The sequence below is a fragment of the Mesocricetus auratus genome, unplaced genomic scaffold (genome assembly GCF_017639785.1).
Source record: "Mesocricetus auratus isolate SY011 unplaced genomic scaffold, BCM_Maur_2.0 Super-Scaffold_100044, whole genome shotgun sequence".
Classification (NCBI taxonomy): domain Eukaryota; kingdom Metazoa; phylum Chordata; class Mammalia; order Rodentia; family Cricetidae; genus Mesocricetus; species Mesocricetus auratus.
This window is the reverse complement of record NW_024429221.1, coordinates 353,426-374,279: the sequence shown is the minus strand read 5'-3', so window position 1 is coordinate 374,279 and position 20,854 is coordinate 353,426. Positions and strand designations below refer to the sequence as shown.

The following is a 20,854-nucleotide window of genomic DNA, read 5'->3' as shown; positions in this document are numbered from 1 at the left end:
CAGACACAGACACACACACAGACACACATACACAGACACACACACACACACACACACACACACACGCACGCACGCACGCACGCACGCACGCACACAGCCCGCGATATTCTCAGCCTCCCACGAGTACTCAAGGTGCATGAGACTCCTGGGCAGGCCACGGCATTAGAAATGCTTCCATAACGGAGAGTGCTTGGAAAACCCAGGCACAGGGTTGCTGACGTTTGCCCTCTGTTTGGCAGAGAGCTCTCCTGGTCACGGAAAGCCGGCAGACCACAGAGGCCGCGTGAGCAGCTTGTTGCACAAGCCGGAGTTCCCGGACGGGGAGATGTTGGAAGTGCTTATCTAGCCTCACCCTGTGGAGCGTCACACCAGCATGCTGACAGGAAGGGGCCGAAGGAAGATGTAGATGGTAGCAACGGCAAAACCTGGACAGGTGTGGACGCTTCAGAACGTCACCAAGCCAGCCGGCTCACAAGACTGCAGAGGGAGGGACAGAAGATGCGTGCAGACTTGGAAGCGGAGCTGAGGAGAATAGGAGGGGCTGTCCACTGTAGAGAAACTGTGTGTCTGGGGAGGCTCCATGCACCCCCACTGTTAGCTTACAAACAGATGAAGAAGAGCTTCCTTGGAATCACCCCATTCCCTTTGCCTCTTCGCAAAGGTTTAAGAAGAATCGGCTAGAAGTCCTGAAAACCCATCCTGGCATAATGTAGTTCTGTGCCATTGTGGAGTTATGCACGCACTGGTGTGCGAGTGCGTGTGTGTGTGTGTGTGTGTGTGTGTGTGTGTGTGTGTGTGTGTACCCACACACCAGCCCTTCCAGGATACATCCAGGGAAATGGGGAATTCCACAGGCAAGCTTTGTCACCTACTTGGCTGTTTGGCTGGTGGTCTCAGTGTGAGGCTTTGCTTGTCCGGGTTGAGTGGTGTTTTCTGACAGGATGGGAGTGTGGTGAGCGCGTTCCTCACCCGCCCTAAGCTCCTGGAGCTGTCTCTGCTCTACTTACTTTATTTTGTTGTTGTATTTTTTTTTCTGTTTACTGAGACAGCAGATTTCCTTCCATATGGGACTTAGGAGACTGCCATCTTTGCTGTGCTGTGTCCAGTGGGGGAGAGCCTCATGCTGGCACCCTGGCGGCCCCGCCCCCCTTTGCTTTGCAGAGCCACAGCTGTCAGTTTCACTGCGAGCCAGAGGAACCTGGATGATGAGGAGCAGGTGTCCATGGTCACTGAGTTGATTTTCACTCCCACCCGCTCTTGCAAGGAACTTGACCATTAACCCCCCCCCCCCCCATTGCCCTGTTAGGGAGACTTCAGTATGAGCAGGTGCCGCAGGTACTCGACGCTGGCTTACACACAGCTCTCCAGGGGGCATCCAAGATCTCACCGGGCTGCCTGGGCCCCTTTCATATTTGAGGCTTTCAGGTGTTTCCATCGTTCTCCCCTGTCCCATCCTACCCTGGTTGCTATTGGTAAGCGCCAAGGCTTCCCCAGTCACTGTTTCTTTGCTGGGAACTAGCTTTGCAACACAAGATTGGTGGATACAGGGCGTGGCCAGTGTCTCACAAGGGATACAGCTTACCCGCAGCGAGGCGGCCTTGTCCTGACAGTGAGCCACCTCGAGCGAGGAGGCCGGGCTCTCTGAGGCTGCTGCCACAGCAAGGTCTCACGCACATTGCTGTGGACACCGGCTTCCTGCCGAGCACAGGAGAGGCTGTCCAGGCACAGGTGGCCCCCCAGGCTCCCGAACTATGCCCAGCTCAGTAGGATTTGTTTTTCCAAGTCTCTTTCCTCATCACCGCCTGTCCCTCAGGGGCAAAAAGAAAAGCAGTAAGTCTGTGACTTTTAAAAGTCCCTCTTAAAAGCAGCACTGAAGATGGTGGCGTTGCTCGGGGAACCTCTACTTGGGTCACTTGTTCCAAGACTTGTCCCCAAGGTAAACCTGGGTGAAATGACAGCCTCCCAGGTTGAGGTGATGGGTGGATTGTAAGAGGGGTAGCCTGGAGATCAGAGGACAGGAGAGGAGAGCAGAGGAAAGGAGAGGAGAGGAGGAGGGGAAGGAAACCATCTGGCAGGATGGTGGGACCGGCCTCGCCAAGCCCCACTTGGCGTCGGCCGTGGCTTGGAGATCCCACACGCCCCTTACCGCTTCTCACCTCACATCTCTGGCAGCCTGTGTACTGAGCTTGCCCTGTGTCCTGTGGGGGGCGGGGGGGGGGAGGAGACAGCATAGGAGATCTTGCCAGCTGAGAGGGGCTGGAGGATGGATGCAGGTGAGGGTGGGGCCATTTTGGATAGAGTGTGGAGTTCGGTTGATGGCAGCTAACTCTCTTAAGAGCATATTGTCTCCAGTTGATGCAGGGGACAAACCAGGGAGGAGCGTGTATAGAGGTGGGAAATTGGTGAGGTCTTCCAGCCCCGTGCCGTGTCTAAGCTCGCCCGCCCCAAATTTAGGCTGTCTCCCGTCATAGGATGAAGGACTTCCCGGTTTACCCAAAGTCTCGTCTGCATGTCCCGGACACAGTGCACACTTGGGCGGAGGGTCCCCTGCTCCAGCCCTCCTGCACTGCCTGCATTTCAGTTGCCAGAGCCCAAGGGGGACGTGGACAGTTAACACAGCTTTAACTGCATGTGTCCTGTGTGGCTTTTGTCCGAGGCTGCATGTTGAGAACAAGGCCATGGCTTTAAGGCCAAGGCCCTTCAGTCTTCCATCTTGGGACGAACAGGGCGAAGGAGCTGTAGCACTCAGCAGCCATTCGGAGCTCCGGTGAGCTCACAGGGTCTGCTCTTGATTGACACTGAGGACAACAGCGCTCCCAGGGCATTTTAGTATTGGCGGCGTTTGAGGACTGATGTGGCTGCCAACGGGTCCTTAAAGCGCCAGGGGAGCAAGGCCAGGCTGACTCTCGTGGCTGCACTCAGATGCAGAAGCTGAGCCCGAGAGGCTACAGCGCATCTCCCAGCTGCAAAGCCAATGCCAGAGCTCACAGACTCAGGAGAGGGGTCTCCACCACAGGCCACACGGCCCTGAACATGGTGTACGGAGCTGTGCCTGGTGCGCTGCGGCCCATTTGTGATACACAGGGAAGCTGCCACACCTCTTGGGGCCTGAGAACAGGACTAAGCCCAAACCAGTCACTCCCAAACCACTACTACACCCTCAAGTGGGGAAGGACGTCTTCATGGTTCTGTTAAAAGCACAACTGCAAAGCAGATTAAAATAAATAAATAAATAAGGCCCTTCCTCGCAAACCAAAGGTCTAGTCTTCAGGGCTCCCAGGGCGTTTGCTCATAGAACCTGAGGCTTTTGTGTCAGGGTAAAGGGTACAGGCTGGGGCTTTTAGCGATGACTTTACCAGCATCCCGCTTTGTCCCTGAGTGGGCCGTGCAGCCATCTCCTGGTATCACGTGAGAGGTGTTGGCCAGGTCTCCGCCACTTTGGTTTCATTAAGCAGCATCCGTGTTTAAGAACTCTTCCTGTCTGGAGGTTCACAGCTCAAAGCTGCCAGGAAAAGCACATTAATTTCCAAAGAATTAAGAGTGTGTGCTGAATACTTGCCATTGTTCCTTTCCCAGAAGCTGGTGGCCAGCAACTGTGGAGCGGCCAGCATGTCCCCAGTGTGCCTCCGGGGTGGGGCTGCCCTGTTCTAACCCCAGCTTTCCCTGAGGGTGAGCACAAGGACAGGTGAGGGCGGTCTTGTTCAGTCCTGCAAAGGTCTCCCTCTGGAGCCCATTCAGCTTGACCTTTGCCGTGAGTGGATTTCAAGAAAGTTGCTCCCAAGTGAGTTCTGGCCTCAGAACAGAGAATACAGTGGTTCTGCGCCCAGGAAAGAAACTCCGGGGTCCCCTGCAGAGAGGCAAGATGTGTGTCCTGTTGGCTGCCTCAAGCTGGGCCTCAGCCACCTGCACACACAATACATAGTGGCTGAAGCCCCTCCTCCCACAAGGTGGTGAGCTGAGTCCTCCCTCCCTGTATCCTGCGGGTCCCAGAGACGTGTGTGTGAGCAGTCAGATCAGCCTAAGTCCCGGAGAAGATGATAGTGGCATGTGTGGAGTTTCCGGGCAGGTCACTCGTGTGAGCTGCAGAGAGCCGTGCTGTGTGGGAGGGGGTGTGCTCCAAGCCTCTTCCTGTGGCACTGGAGTGAGTACAGTGTTTCTCTGTGTCCTCCGGGGATCACACGCCCCTTTACGCAAAGGAGTCTCGTGTACGTTGGAAGCAGGATCTGACAAATGTTCTTAAGTGGTGAAGCCAGGAAAAAAACCAGCAACTTCCGTATAAGCTGAGTCAGCCAGTCTCTAAGTACACTGTTGCCTTCTTCTGCTCTTTCTAATTAATTAGCGTGTTCCAGATGTCTGTAGTCGATGTGAGGCATTTGCTTGTGGGGTGGCTCCCTGGGAGACGGGGTGTGTAGTAGCAACCCCAGATCCAGCCAGCCAGCAGTGGTTTTCCTCTTTTCGGTAGTATACCTGCCTTGTTTAGTAATTTAATGGTATATTACAATGTGTATGTGTAAGTGCATACATCTGAGTGGAATTTCTTACTATCCAGAAGATCCTACTGTTTGCCGTGTGCTCTCTGCTTGGGAGGACTGCAGAGGTCCCCAGGTAAATTTGTTGTTGACTCCTCCAGCAGAATGGCCTCCAGGGTCTGGCATATCCCTCTGATTCCCCGTGAGGTGAGAGGTCCTTGTCTGTTGAGGATGGATGCGAGTTTGGGGAGTAATCCCAGATTGTTCACAGCAGAAGTGGATGAAAACAGGGCAATTAATCAGAATAAGAGTCCCAGGGCCAGCGAGACGACTCAGGGGAAAAGGCATTGCACCCAAAGCCAAGACCTGAGTTTGATCCCCAGGACTAACGTGGTAGGACAGATCCAGCTCCTGCAAGTGGTACATACATATATGCATGCATGCATACACATACATGCACACACACACACACACACACGCACGCACGCACGCACGCATGCACACTTTTTAGAAGAGTAAGACATGTTGGGAGAGTCATTAGGGTGACCTCTAGGACCTCGTTTTCAAGCCCGTTTCTCTTGCCAGGCCTCATATGCTTTCACACCCCCACATATACTATAGACCTAAGTACATAATCATTGTGTGAACACCTAGTGGTTATTCTGTAAAACGGAACCATACGTAAGTGCATGTTCTTGTCTGTATGTTGTGACTGAGGTGTGTCCTCTGCCCTCCCTCCAAGGCAGTGCGGATCCAGCAGTTTCTAGCCTCAGCTTCTCCAGTTCTACTGCCTGTGTTGTGTTTACTGGTGACTTTGCCTGGGAGTCTGCTCTCACATGCATACCTGTGAGTATTTATTACAAAGCAGGCCGGGGACAGGCTTGGTCACAGTGCTTGTATTTGGATGTTTTCTAGGAGGGACGGTGGCGCCTTCTCCTCAGTGAGGCATTGACAGACTCTGTCAAATTCTGTGAAGCAGGGCCAGCACTGGCCCAGCTTCAGCCTGACTGAGTGCCCTGGGGCTACTGCCCTTTCCACTTGCTGTGTGCGTGCGTGCGTGCGTGCACGTGTGTGTGTGTGTGTGTGTGTGTGTGTGTGTGTGTGTGTGTCCCTTCGCTGGCGGCATGTGCCGCACTGCCCAGCATGCTCTGGCGTCCATGTGTAATCTTTGGCATCTGTGTGTCACCCGACCGTATTGAGAGATGGTGGTGTACAGATCTGTACAGATGGGCCCCTGTGGAGAGCGGGGGAGCCCCGCACAGTGAATGTGGATACAGTTGGTCAGCCAAAGATTTTCCTGTCCTTTGCTGCTGCTTAAACTTTGTGCCTTAATATTGTAAATAATAAATGGGTCAACAGCAAAGCGGCTCGTCTTTTCCTCCCTGCACTGTTTTTCTCCGGAGGATGTAAACGAAGCTCTGATGTCTCGTGGTGACACCCTGCACGTGGGAGCTAGCCCTAGGGGCCTTCAGCCCACACAGACACCGGCTCTTGAAGGCAGCGCTGAGTCATGGCGCCACTGCTGGAGTTCACAGGGAAGAAGTGTGGGAGGCTGGGCTGGGGAGGGGGGTGGTCCTCTCTGAGCACATTCAGACATCCTCTTAGAACTCATGGATGCTGACCTGTGACTGGGAGGCAGCTCAGCCTCCAGGATTCACCCAAGCAGCCCGGATGCCAGAGAGCAGCCCACAGTCAGACATGCTCTGTGCCCCCCCCCCCAAGATGCACGGAGAAGACGGCTGCTGCTTTGTCACAAGAGAATTGGTGGGGTGGGTGGGGGGTTGATAGCAGTGAGTCACATGATACACAAAATTCTGGCAAGGAGCCTCAGTGACTAACACTGAACAGAATAAATCCCTCGAGAGGCCACACTGCAAGCAAGGGCTCTTCTGGTGGGATCGGTGACCAGAAAGCCCTGAACTGAGAAAGGGCCATGTCTCCTGGAGAGGAGATCTGTCTCCATTCCAGGTCCCAGCATGGGAGGGGATGAAGGAGGCAGCTCCCAACCCCCACAAAGCACGGTGTGGTCCCCTTCACTCCTCACGGTAGTCACTGTCTGGAAAGACCAGGAACTAAGGCTCAGACAAAAGCGAAGGGTAGCAGGGCAGAGATTTCCGCTCAGTCTTCTGACACAGGTGTAAGCTTCTTACAAAGCACATGTGCATTCCTAGAGGCACAGGGCTCAAGCCACTCTCTGTCGAACTGGTATATCCCACCTTCTACCCAGACGTACCCTGCGAGGAACTGTTTCTTTTGGGGGGTAATAGTCACATACTTACTAGGAATTTAGTCACATAAAACAAGACAAACAATTATGTAAGAGAACTGCTACTATAGGTGTTGGATTTTTGTGGGGTTTTTTTGTTTGTTTGTTTTTTGTTTTGTTTTTATGAGACAGGGTTTCTCTGTATTGTTTTGGAGGCTGTCGGTCCAGCCCGGCCTCGAACTCTCAGAGATCCTATAAGTTGTGAAATGAAAGCAAAGAGAGTGCAATTCTAAAAATAGAATTTTGGACAGCCGACATTAAGAATGCAAATAAACTGGCACGTTCAACAACAGACAGCACCCAGTGTCTCGTGCAGGCGCACCTGGGAAGGGTTCTGAGGTTAGCCACAGTCTGGGAACCAGGCGGCCAGGCACTGCTGTGCTGGCACACGCGGATGCTGGGTATGGTCCATAGAGGAACTGCGGTAGGACCTCTCTGAGACTGCTGGGTTCAGTCTCTCCAGGACTCTGGAGTCGGAAGCCCAATGCTGAGGCAGAGGGACCCACATGTACTTTCCTCAAGCCAGAGCTGAGGCCCAGCATGAACCCACCAGACTCTCTAGATAGCATCTCTATGGGTATTGCGCTTGTGAATGGGTGGGTGTAGACAAGGTCATGGAAAAGGTCAACCCAGAACAGTATCCTTACTTCTGACACATCATCTCTTTCTCTGTGTTACTGTGAACCTAGGCCCCTCAACAATTACTCTTCATAGACCCATTTACACGGAGAAACAGGTGCTTTTATGTGTAAAGAAACCATGGAGACTGCAGAGAATACTCGGTGATTAGAGTATATGCTGCTCTTCCAGAGGACCTGAGTTCAGCTCCCAGCACCCACACTGGGGGCTCACAATGCCCTTTAGCTTTAGCTCCAGAGAACAGAGGTTTGGGACATATCATGCCTCTTCCAAGGGATGCTCCTGGAGCTAATGAACCATCAGGAGTGCTTAGGACCTAGATAAGAAGGGCCAGAAACGAAAACAATTATCACAACCTATGCACAAATAATGGCTCTCTAGCTCAAGTCACGAACACCTCAGTACCTTCCATACGAGCAAAGCCAAACTGAGAGAAAGAAATGAACTTCTGGGTGTGGGACAGGGGGGACTGAAGCTGGGAGGCAGGCAAGGGTGCTAAGTAGGTGAGAAAGATTGGTCCATCAGTGGTGGAATGGAATCTTCCAGTCAGATTCGGAGCAATTACTCCTGGCTAGGTGTTTGGGAAATGGCTATTCTGACTACCATTAAAAACGTTTCAATTTCCATTTTGATGTCCCAGTTGGCAGTTAAATGGCACAGAGGAAGAACACAGTAAACACTGGACATCTTTAAAATATTGAGCAAGTGCCACCGGGACTCCACACACAGCTGATCCCAGACCCCAGCAGGCCCCCTTGATGTCCTGTGGTTAGAAGATTGTAACCCGCATCTTCCTCATTTAACGTTTCCCATCAGGTTTCCCAAGCCATGCATCAAGGTGTCCGAGGAATTCAACCTAAGGAAGGAAATGCTCCTCTCGATTTATCGTTTTGGAGGCTTTGCTCTACAATTGCTTGGCACCGTCACAATGGGCCCGTGGCAGAACAGGGAACAAAGCTGTCAACTCCAGGCAGGCTGGCACAGCAAAAGAGTCAGAAGGAAGGGGCAGGAACAAGACGCACCATTCAAAGACATGTTCCCAGCTTCCCGTTCCACCCGCGTCATAGCAGGCACTCCTCCTCCAAAAACACAGTCAGCACAGCCTTTGGGTGACATTCCATGTCCAAACTGTAGCCTCTCACTCCTGCTCTGAGCGGCTCCTCGGGCATATTGCAGTCTGTGTCCAGGAAGCTTCATGGTAACAGTTCCACTCCTGTTGAAAGAGTCTAAGACAAAGGCCGGGCGGTGGTGGCGCACGCCTTTAATCCCAGCACTCGGGAGGCAGAGGCAGGCGGATCTCTGTGAGTTCGAGACCAGCCTGGTCTACAAGAGCTAGTTCCAGGACAACCTCCAAAACAATACAGAGAAACCCTGTCTCGAAAAACCAAAAAAACAACAACAACAAAAAAAACAAAAACAAAAACAAAATCCATTTGCAGCCAGGCAATGGTGGCTCAAGCCTTTAATCCCAGCATTCGGGAGGCAGAGGCAGGTGGATATCTGTGAGTTCGAGGCCAGGATGGTCTACAGAGCAAGCTCCAGGACAGCCAGCAGCCAGGGCTACACAGAGAAACCCTGTCTCGAAAAACAAAAACAAAACAAAAAAATCCATTTGTGTACTTCCAGCACAAAATGGCATAGAATAAAGTTTTCCATCCCAAAGGAGGGAATTGGGGTGAATCAAAGGGAAGCAGAAGAAAGCAAAACCAAACCCAGCAAGACAATTCTCCGCGCCTAGCATCTGAGGCATGTGCGGGTAGACGGTACCTCCACAGGAATGTGGCGGTGTCATCACTATGACCTTGGGCTTCAACCCACATGGCTACCCCTGGGCTCACTCTGCTCATTGCTGGTACCTTTCCTCAGCGTGTCCCTGCATCTCTAACTCCCTGGGGTCTCCACTCTCACAGCTCCCATGTGATGTCTTCTCAGAGGCTCCAAGCTTTCCTGTGGCAACTGGGTGAGAATCTCTTATGCTCAGCTCTTGCATTTTGCATATCCATGAAACTAGAGCCGTGTGAGCCTTGTCAAAGTCCGCCGGCAGCTCAAGCAGTCAGTGTGCCCACCCGGTTCCTGTGTGCCTGAGTCTGGTGAAGTGACTCTTAGCGCCAACCCAGGTCAGCCCCAGGTGAGCCGGGCTCTCGGCATTATTCACCCCTCGAAGCAAAGCCTTTCCAACAAATGCGTGCCTTCCCAGCCTTGAGACTGACAGGTGGCATCTGGCCAATCCCAGAGGGGCCTCGGAGCATGCTCCCCATTGTCCTAGCCCAAAGCTCCTGGCTTCTTTTCAGTGATGCTAATCTCTTCAGCAACACCACCTTCCTTGGCCCCAACTTTCTGTCTAAGCTGCAAAATCAAATCTTCCCACTCTGCTTCTTGCTTTCCATTTTCGTTATAAACCTGGCCGGTATTCCAGTAGCTACGAATGGCCGTACCACATCATGAATGATTGGAATGATTGCTCCACCACATTAATGAGTTCTTCATCACAATGTAATATGAATCACCTCTAGAACAATTCCCAGCGGAGCCCTCATTTGCATATGAAATCTGATGACCACACCTTTAAAAACCCATTTCCTGTTAGCCTTCCATTGCTGTAAGAAAATAATCCGAGGCAAACGACGGAAAGGAGGAAAGATTTACTTTGCTCGCAGCTTCAGGGATCCTCATGCTTGGTCCCTGGGCTCCATTGCTGTGGACCTGAGAGAAAGCCAGATGTTAGGACAGTGGGAACATGTGGCCCAGGAGACTAATGGCTTCACAACAGCCAGGACGCAGAAAGAGCAACGGGGCACTCCATTTCTGCATGTGTCTATGACTGCATAAAGGGTGGCTCTTGACAGACCCCCGGGTCTCTAAGGACTAGTCCAGGAAGATTGCGGCCTGGACATCTGCAGTGTGGAGTTGGATGAGCACCTGGACATCTGCAGTGTGGAGTTGGATGAGCACCTTCTGAGCCATGCCTACATTCTCCTGACTCCTCCTGACGCAGTGCTTGTAGCCCACGAGAGGCATCCCCAGGACACACACCCTTCTGTCCATCCTTTGCTCTGTGTAGGTGAAGAGTCCTCATTCCAGAAGTTCTCTTCCTAGCAGTACATGGTGCCCCCTGAAGAAAACTTGGTCTCTGTGCCAAGACCCCTGCTGGCCACCATGGGGATAGCGATGCCTTTAAAACTGCCTGTGTTCAGAAGTTAGCTTGCATGATAAGCCAGGAGCTATGAAAGAGCTTTCTGTCACCGAAAGATGTTATAGTAGATGTCAGTGTGTGTGTGCGTGATGCTTCCTAAATTCCAGCAGGTCAGTATCTCACACTGTATCCAGATGAGCCAAAACTCCATTTAATCCTGATAGAGTGACCCAGGCTGCCTTCCCTCCAGCACTCAAGATACCATGAAAACATCACTGTGCCCAGAAAAATTTGAACACCTCTATCACTTCCTGTGCCCCCCACTGTCTGAGATGCTCTCTGATCATCTTCCCACATCTAACTTATTCTGGAGTGTGCAGGCTGCTAAGGTCAAAGTCGATTGCTACTCTTGCATCATGAGCCCAGTCACCTTGAGAAAGAGGTCGCATGACGGGGAGCAGACACCGTGCCTATTTTCCCACTCCCGTGGCCCTGGCACCCAGTGCAGTTCTGACACAGGGCAGCGGCTCTGCTGACTGGGTCAGCCCGTGGATGTAATGAGGGATGAGCTGTGGGCTGCAGAAGTCTGTCTGTCCATCACAGACGCCAGTGCTGCTTCACAGCAGCTGCTCAGCCCTGGCCCCAGTCGGCCTCTTGTGAACGGCTTGCCAGAGCATCTGCCCGGCTGATTCTTCTGGGCTGGGGATGCTGGGTTGGATCCAGAGAAGATAAGACGCTATTTTAAGTCTAACTGTGAAGTGCCCTAAACGTCTCACTCCATGTGTTCAGGACCTGTGTCATGGAAACTGGAAGAGGACATCCTGGAGGGCTTTTTTATTTAGAATGTTCATGTGAGCAGTACATGTTTGTTATGAAGACAACAAACAGTGTAGAGATTTGAAAAAGAAACATTCCTTCCCGTAAATAGCCATTATTGGCAACTTGGAGGATTTCCTTCTAGACTTTTCTGAAGATTTAAACAAACAAGTAGCCATATGTAGGGCTCTGTATAAACACACAGTAATCTGAAACAATCGATCATGCTAGTCAAACAATGTGGTTTTCATTAAATACCCATCACAGCTTTCCCAGACTGCACATATAGGTCTGTCCTTCATGCTGGGCTGTTCAGACAGCATGGTGGTGAGGGTGACAGGTGCATCTACTCAGAGATGGATCAGGGGAAGAAGGCATTTTCTACAACCACAGCTGCATCCCTGAGACAGCACGAGAACCCACAGGTTGCTTGCTCACCTGGAGGGCCCAAAGGGCAGAGGATGCAGTTTGCATAAGGAATGCTGTTGAAGATGGCTAGTGTCGACTCTGGGGAGTTCCCCAGGGCCTAGGGAGTTGGTTGGGCTCCTTACCGTGCAAGGGAGAGTCTCCTGCAAGATGATCTGCTTTTCTCCATCAGGCAGCTGATAGGACTGGAAAGACTGTACGGCAGAAGCTGGGCCACTGGGCATCTGCTATGAATGTGCATGGAACAAGGTCAAAATCTCAGCGAGGAAGACAGCTTGTAAGCATTGCAGACACTAGCTGGTAGCTGTCCTATACCCACAAGGTGAAGCTTCCTACAGGAGTTCGTCGAGATAGCCATGCTGACTCTGCCTACTCCATTGGGATCAAGGGTCCGTACTCTCTAGCTAAAGTGAAGGTTATCCATACCCAGAACCTATTGGGATGGGTGATGGGAGTCTTTTCCTTTTGTTTTCAGGTGAACTGCCCTTCTATATGCTGAGATTTGAAATTCCAAACTTAAAATTTAATGTCTAACTTTATTTTTTTTAAGATTTAGTTATTTATTATGTATAGTATTCTGCCTGCATGTATGCCTGCCTGCCAGAAGAGGGCACCAGATCTCATTATAGGTGATTATGAGTCACCATGTGGGTGCTGGGAATTGAACTGGGGACCTCTGGAAGAGCAGCCAGTGCTCTTAATCTCTGAGCCATCTCTCTGGCTCCTAATGCCTAACTTTTATTCAGTGGAGGAGGGAATGATGAGAGAGAGTGTCACTTTGTATCCCTGGCTGGGCTGGCCTTGAACTCAAGGAGATATTCCTACCTCTGCCTCCACAATACTGGGATCACAGGCATATGTCACAATGCTTGGATAAATAGTTTCTTTATTTAAAAAAATGTATCATTTCCACCATGTCTACATGTGCAGTGAAATGTTTTAAACTACAGAAATTGTAGCTCTGCTTTCTAAATTAGCTGTATATCTTTTCACCCTGATGTTGGGGAACATTAACATTGTGTCTGTACTACTCTCCTCAGGACACCAGCTGTTACTCTGACCAAGCTATATAGGAATATATTCTAAGTGTTTAGTAGTAATAAATACATAGCAAGCCAGGCCTGGAGAACTGGTACCCCTGGGTTCTTCCATCTTGTTATTATTACTATTTTTTTTTTGAGACAGGGTTTCTCTGTATTGTTTTGGAGCCTGTCCTGGAACTCTCTGTGTAGACCAGGCTGGCCTTGAACTCACAGGGATCTGCCTGCCTCTGCCTCCCGAGTGCTGGGATTAAAGGCGTGAGCAGCCACCGCCCGACTCCTCCATCTTAACACTGCTGTTTTCTTGTCCACGAACTGTTGAGCAACTGTCATTGCTGCTGACGTTGCAACCCCCCAAACTCCAAAGAACCTCGACTTCCCTGGTGCAACAGTTCAGCACCATTCCTACCCAGAAATCCTCTGGCAGCTCTCTCAAGGGCCATGCCATGACCTAACCCTACGGTCTGCAGAACATAATTCAGCTCAGTCTTCATCCAGCCCAACTGCACTCAGAGAAGACATTCACAGCGATCACTCCCTTGTATCCACTTTCACTTCCCAAGGACCTCTTAGAGTTTTTGTTGTTTTGTTTTACAAATATTTATCTTTATGAGTCACTTGTAAAATGGCCAGTTCAAGACGCATTCATGAAGAAACTGAAAATTGATCACATGTCCAGCGTGTTTCACGTCCCGGGTGGATGCAGATAACTCAGACCACCTTGGAAATCTTGAAAGAAGTAGAGGGGCATGGGTGAACTGGTCTCTCTGTGTGAAGCATATTAATCCTCACAACACAGTGGGAGTCAGAGGCTCAGCAGATTACCAAGGGACACATGTGAGCGACAAGGTGTCATCTGAGAGCAGGCGTGGGTGATTCCCAATGCCAAAGCTTCCATTGTAGCTTTTAAGTCTGAGGTCATGAGACAAGTATAGAAAACTGTTGACTGGAGCATCCCCTAGTCTCCGTGACAGAGTGTGTGACCTTGTGCCTGTCACCCTTCGGGGTATTAGTGTCTAACCTATCAAGTGAAAATGTCAGTCTCCTTGTCACAGAAGCTTCCAGCAGAAGGGTGTGATGGGTTTGTACTCACTGGAAACAAAGCACTGAGTTTAAACCCAGCCTTTCTACCCAAGGCCATGCTTACCCCAGGATCTGGCAGACAGGAAGGCCCCTTCTTTCCACTGTGCATTTCTGGAAGCTGTTGACACAGGTCTTCCAAGAAGCATATCACTTCGGTCTGTGAAAACCTGTTTTCTTCCTCCTTTGATCCCAGAGGGGCCCAACACGAGCCTGTTACCTTCCTGGCACTGTCTGTTTGCTTGTTTGTAATCTTAGGTCTTTTCTGAAAGGCTTGGAGGCGTCTCACAACAAATCACACAGAAACTGAAGACCCTAGCCTTTGTGATTCCAAGCACATTGGCTAGTCTTTACCAATGCCGAAGGTCACTGACATAAAACAACTGAACCAAAATAGAAATTCCCTGAAATTTGAGCCACTGGGGACACTCCAGGCTGTCTGCTGGGCTATGCACATTGCTCCCACCTTCCCTCTCCCCAAGGCCAGTGGCACCGTGTAAGGCAGAGGCGGCAACACCTGGTCCCCTGCCTGTGGCAACAAAGTCCAGCCAAGTGTGTATCGATGCCGGAGGGGTCTGAGTGCGCTGGTAGGGGCGGGAAGATTTCAGACAAGGGTGGCATAGACCGTTGACTGGTTCCAGTGGATTCATTTTTCTTACCTCTCTCCTAAGGTGCTGATAGACACATCTTCAAAATAAAAATCTTTCAAAGGACAAACCCCCGCAGGTTCTCCTCTTGGCTAACAGGTCCCCAGAGCCCTGTGTCAGAGTCCACATTTTAACCTCGCTTGCAAGGAAGTCAGTTAATCTGTTACTGCTGTGTGGATGCCGGGAGGGGATGCAACATCCCTGGGCCAGAGACAAGGAGTGTTTTCCATCCCTGCAAGTTGCAGAGAGATGAAGAGATTAGACAGAACTTGTGACTTTGCGGCCGAGGTGAGGTGCTCCAAGCCCAGAATCCACTACCTCTATAGTAAGCAGCGACAAGCTGACTTTTGTTCCCAGGGACACATTACCTCATCCCTCACGATTGCTAGTTGCAAACACAGCCTTGAGAAACGGCCCAGGAAAGGGTGGTCAGGAGCTTGCATTCTTGACGTGCCCAGTGGAAACTGCAGAGGGCCTCGGCACTATCTGGGTAAGAGAGCAGGGGCGGTGCCTACACTGGCCTGGAGAGTACACTGCTTACTGGCCCTGGGTGGCCACGGGCTGCTAAGATGCCCAGTTCCAGGTCTGCCACTCCCTCAGACAGCTCCAGCTCAGTTCTCTGGATGCAGTTCCTGACCTCTGACCTGACAGCCAAGAGCAATAGGGTGGCTAAGCGTCCTGAGATCCCGCCAATGTGTTATTTCATTTCCAACAGTGTCTCCTCCTCCATCTGCAAAAGAGACAGAGGTTCAGAAAAGTGAGAGAACTCACGGCTGGCACCCAGTCAGTGACCATGGAGCCAAGACTCTTTCTGGTTTATAGACTGGCTGGTCTAGTTTGGTTTTGGCAAAATTCTCTTTGCCAAGATGAATTCGTCTTTATTGTCCTTTGACCTCTGGCCTCTGCTCCCTACCTGGCTCAGTCAGAGGTTCTTAGGGGACTCTGAGTTAGCCTGTACAAATGTGCTGTAGAGGTTGTTTCTAAACCCAGTGGACTTCTGGAACAACACAAAGTTACTGATATGGTAGCTACTGTAAATTAGACAAGGACACTCTCTTCCTCAAGACGCTTGACTGCCATCTGCTGGCAAACTTCCATATACACGCCCAGGGAAATGCGGTGCTCTTGTCGCTTGCAGTTGGGCAGTGTGTAACCTGCTCAACCACGCATGACACACTGTGTCACCCAGAACGCTTACCAGCTGCATGGTCTTGGGCGAGACTCTGGGCTTTCCGAGACAGTACCATTAGAATGGAGACAACATCCCTCTCCTTTTAGGCCTTCCTCCTGCCCCACCTGACTCCTGACTCAAACTCCAGACCCAATTACTTACAAGGTTTGGGCCAGAAACTAGGAAAGAAATGGCACTCAAGTTCCAGGAGAAGAGCTCCTCCTGCTGAGAGAGAAACAATGGAGATGTTAAAACCAGAGATGGTGGTCCCAGAAGGATGGGTGGCCTTCCCGATGCCTCTCAGCTTCACGAGAGATGAGTGAGAACCTTCTACACCCTCCCATGTTTCTCTTGTCCGAGTGGAAGAGGAGCTCGGCTGTCTTCAGAGACCTAGTCCTTCCCTCCACAAGCCTCGGTTCTCGCCCCCACCCTTTCTCCTTCCTCTTCCTCTCGCCTGCTTTCGGAAAATGACAGACGGACGGAGCCTCCCGATTCCTTGGAAATTTGCCTCTGAACAGTTTTAGGGTTGGACTAGCCTTGGGGAAAGACTTCCTGGTGCCAAGGCTGGCAAACCACAGAGAACTGGAACCTAGAAGCCTGCCAGCAGGAGCCTGCCTTCTGGAAGCTTCTGAAATGAGCGACAGTTCTCCCCACTATGAGAGCCGACCTCCTGCTCTGGGCCAGGCTAGCAAACATGGCCTTTGTCTCTTGCAACCGTGTCCCGTCCTCCTGGACCCAGGTGCCCTAGAGAACTGAAGTCTCTAACAGCAGTGTTTGGGTATGGAGACTGAAGTGACACTGAAATCTTTCCCACTGACCGGTTAAGGAGCCCTTATGGCTACAGGAATTTGGCCAACTCACCGGGCTGAGAATGAGGCCAACTCACCGAGCTTGAGATTGTGTGTGAGGAAAAGATGGGAAACCCTTGAGTGAGGCCTGAAACTTGAGCACGTTTGTATTCAAGGCACCAACACCGAGAGGGCTCTGGTGAGAGCTAACCTGTGGCCTTGTTTCCTCAAGAGGTCGGCGTCTGGACTCCAGGCTGGCCTGCAAGCCCACCTCAGTCTGTGTCGTCTTCCCTCTGGAGATGGATGGCTCCGCTTGCAGGGTGTGTGGTCTTCCCTCCGGATCCACCGCTCTGCATGCCTTGTGGGAGCAGCCCTCCTTTTCAAGAACTTGGAAGGCTGACTTTGGAATCCAAGGAATCCTGGAAGCGCCTTCAGCTCATAAGGATTTTCTTGACGCCTTGTCAATACTTGGAGGGTTCCAAGGATCTTTTCAGGATTTAGAGTTCTGTCTACAATGTCCGTGGTGTGAAGTTCTTCACAGCTCTGCTTTCGCTTCAGGGCCTCACCGTGCGTGAGCTGAGGAGCTTGTTGGGAGCCTGCCTTCCTTCCTTCCTTCCTTCCTTCCCTCCCTCCCTCCTTCCCTCCCTCTCTCCCTCCTCCCTCCCTCCCTACCTTCCATCCTTTCCTCCTTCCTTCCCTCCTTCCTTCCCTCCTACCCTTCCTTCCTTCCTTCCTTCCTTCCTTCCTTCCTTCCTTCCTTCCTTCCTTCCTTCCTTCCGGTGGCTCCTCTGTGGAGATCAAAGAGCAGAGCTACCCTGCCAGTGAACTTCTCAGTCACGTGGGAACACAGGTCAGCGGGCAGAACGACAGAAAACTCACCGAGTATTCCACAGGAGAATGTGGGGGAGACACGTAAGAAAGAGACCCCGCATGAGCAGCACCCCTAACACCTCAGGTGGCCCTGGAGGTGTCTGCACGGCCGAGTGCCCTCTGACCTAAATGCCTGCCTGTGGGGTGCAGGATCCACGTCCATCTCAGGGGAAAGAAAGAGCGGAGTGCTCGCCCCTTGGGGTCTGAGGAGGCACTTTGTCCATCACCCCGGCCTGGGAGGAAATGGGATTTGGGGTGATAACTTTATTTCAGGGAACTTTTAATTCAAGTAACTCACACCTCTCCACCTAGTCCTGTTCCTACTTGCCATAAACGTACACTCTTTGCCTAGTCCTTGCCATAAATGTAAACTCAGCCTCCCCCATATATCATCAGGGATAAAACCTAGGCCAGCGTCTGTGGGGCTGAGTGCCAGGCCACGCTGCACTCTGTTGGTCAAGGACTTCCAGGTTTTGCTTGGCTCCGATTAGGGAGATGTCAGTCCTAGCTTAAAGGACAAGGGACAATGAACTCACTATAAGTCTTCGTCGGCTTCTGTCTGCTCTCTCACAAAGGGGGAAAGGAGGAGGGAGATTGGGATTAACCGTGGCGGGTTTTCTACCCTGGAGAGGTGTCAGCCTCTCCCTGGTGGGTCTCTTTCTAAATACGATGCTAAAACACAAATGGCGGCAGACGCAAAAATTCATAGCCTCTATTAACGCAAGCTCCTTTTGGAAAATCAAATAAGGGGTGGAGAAATGGCCCGGGAGCACTTGCTGTTCCCGCAGAGGGCGCTGTTTGGATTCCCAGCACCTCCATGGTGGCTCACAGCTGTCTGTACCTCCAGTCTAGGGGACCCGACTCCCCGTCTCAGCCTCTCTGGGCACTGAGCGCAGGTGGTGCGCAGAGACGCATTCAGGCCAAAATCCCGTATGCCTAAAATTAGAAACAAGCCATTTGGGGCCTGGAGAGATGGCTCAGCAGGTAAGAGCACCCGTCGCTCTTCCAGAGGACCTGGGTTGGATTCCCAGGGTCCGTGGGACAGCTCACAACTGTCCAAAAGTCCCGCTACAGGTGATCCAGCGCCCTCTTCTGGCTTCCTCAGGCAGTGCATGGATGTGATACACAAACATGCATGCAGGAAAAACGCCTGTACACATAAAATAATAATAACAAGACAAAATAAATTTAAAAAATCAAAATAGGCTTTCCAGAAAGAAGCTCACGGATGCATTACACAGCAAATGAGTGATCTGATGGGATCCAGATGTTCAGTCTCAGCCGGAAGTGAGAGCGCCACACCAAGTTCCTTGAGAAGCTCCAGTCATGAGAGACGCTGACCCACAGCCTGCTTCAAGAGAGGCTAGTGCTGGGCGTGGTGGCGCACGCCTTTAATCGCAGAGGCAGGGGGATCTCTGTGAGTGTCTCCTAGGTGCCCAGAGTCTAGAGCAAAGCCATTCCACCCTCGAAGTTGGTCACAAAATGAGTGGCGCGTGACACAGGCTGCTTTGCGTTAATTTCTTTCCCGAATAAATATGTGCTGTAAGAGTATTTTCCATGGTGAGCCAAATGTAAAACAGTGGATAAGGTCATAATAAGGAAAATCAAAAGCATTACTTTTTTTTCCTCCCGAGACAGGGTTTCTCTGTGTAACAGCCCTAGCTGTTGTGGAATTCACTCTGTAGACCAGGCTGGCCCTTGCCTCCCGAGTACTGGGACTAAAGGTGTGCACCCCCACCGCCCGGCAATAGCATTACTTTATTATGAACTTTGAGAAGCGTGTGTGTGTGTTTAATAACATTCCTTCAGCCGAGGGGGAAAAGGAAGTTAGCTCTCTGCTCCACCTTTTGATGTTTTGACAGTGTTGGGAAGTCTTGACACCAGAAAATGAGTGCCTGTCAGAGCGCTTGCTGGGTTGATGGTGGGCGCCCCTTAGCGGTCAACCAGGGGAATGACTGAGATACTCCCTGGGCTCTTAAACTGCGACCATGGGGCAGAGGGATGTTCCTGTAACCTTTGAGCCACTTGGAGTTTCGGCTTTCATGTCAGATTGGAGACAGTTGATTTTGGCGTTGCTCCCATATTCTCAGGACAGTGCGGGGTCTAGCTGAGGACTCAGGAAATGTCCGTCGTCTTCAGTATTACATTTTCTCTACAGAGCTTTGGTAAGTCTGGCTGCTGGAGCGCAAAGACGCAGAGAGAGGGACTGTGTGGAGATGTTAAACGCGCTGACTTTCTAGTCTCTGTTCTTGCAAAGAGATCGTCTTTGGCTGCAAACTACTTATGGAAAATGGGCCTAAAATGGTCACAGAGAGACCCTTGGGCATTAAAGGACACAAATACCAGAAAGCTTACTATATATATTCTCTGCTCTTCAGTCCACAGAACAGCAGTTTCCATCCCGGGTGCAAACTTTAAGGGCATTTTTAGGGATAGCGAGAGAGCTCAAGCAGTTAGGAGCACTTGCTGCTCTTGCAGATCACGGTTCGGGTCCTGGGACCGCTAAACTCCAACTCCACAGGCACCACACACATGTGCAAACACGCACGCACACACACACACACACACACAGCACGCACACACACACACACACGCATGCACACATGCACACATGCACACAATCTTTATAAAGATGGCTTTAAAGCCCCCAGTGTCTTAACCTCCCTTTAGACACATGTCTGCAGAAAGATGTCTCCAAATGTCTTGCCCAGGTAACAAAGTTATTTATCGAGCCCCTGCGGCGTGCCTCTGCCATCTGCCCAGTGTTGACACTGCCTGTCACATCCCTACCGGCACCTGCACTTTCTGCCCCACGTCTCCCCCACCTGCCCTGCCATGGCCTTCCCCATGCCTGAACTGCCTCCCTTACCTACACGGCTAACCCTGCCCCCAGCCTGCACAGCCTGTCTCATGCCTACCTCGGGGCAGCACGTGCCTTTTAAACAAGATGGATGCCTCCTCTCTACGGCCACTTACGCCTCCTAGAGTGGCTGCGTTCATCTCGTGGACTGTGGCTAATTCAGGTCAAACTCGGCAAGGAGGGATCTTAAAAAGAAGGAAAATGAGGTGGTGTGTTCATTCCTTGTGGATTCTATAAACAGTGACTTCCAACCCGATGCTCACTGAAGATCTGCTAGGGTGTTCGGCCTCAATTACATACCAGACAGAGTCTGCTGGAATGATGGGACAGACTTTGTAGACTTCCTGGGGGGAGGCCTTACCCTGTCTGGGGAGCATGTGGGAGGTGGGAGGGTGGGGGGAGTGGGAAGAGAGGAGGGAAGGGGAACTAGGATTGGGATGTAAAAAATAAACTAATAAAAAAAGAGTAGTCTGCTGGGTCCTGAATATACCAAAATGAGACACATCGCCACACAGGATCAAGCAGGGGTTCAGACTGTACCACAGGAGGGGTTGGGATCAAATGAAGAACCCTAGAGCCTAGCTAGAACACACACACACACACACACACACACACACACACACACACACACACACGCACGCACGCACGC

The 20,854-nt window shown here is 51.4% G+C and overlaps 1 protein-coding gene and 1 long non-coding RNA gene across 5 annotated transcripts in view; one reads left to right on the top strand and one right to left on the bottom strand.

Annotated features, from left to right (window-relative positions):
• The window catches only part of Amotl1 (angiomotin like 1), a 129,835-nt gene extending 124,003 nt beyond the window's left edge, over positions 1 to 5,832 (top strand). For all 3 annotated transcript variants that reach the window (XM_040735274.1, XM_040735276.1, XM_040735275.1), the window contains one exon: positions 240 to 5,832. In XM_040735274.1, the coding sequence (XP_040591208.1) occupies positions 240 to 346 (107 nt within the window). In that variant the 3' untranslated portion in view covers positions 347 to 5,832. The remainder of the gene's footprint in view (positions 1 to 239) is intronic.
• A 3,094-nt stretch (positions 5,833 to 8,926) lies between these two features.
• Positions 8,927 to 16,129, bottom strand: LOC106022310. 2 transcript variants are annotated; one of them, XR_002385822.2, is made up of 5 exons: positions 15,850 to 16,129; positions 14,885 to 15,246; positions 13,937 to 14,748; positions 11,875 to 11,976; positions 8,927 to 10,077 (listed from the first exon to the last, which is right to left on the bottom strand). It is a non-coding gene; the product is annotated as an uncharacterized LOC106022310 (long non-coding RNA). The 2 variants fall into 2 exon arrangements; XR_001197326.3 differs by having other exon boundaries at positions 14,529 to 14,748.
• Positions 16,130 to 20,854: the final 4,725 nt, after the last annotated feature.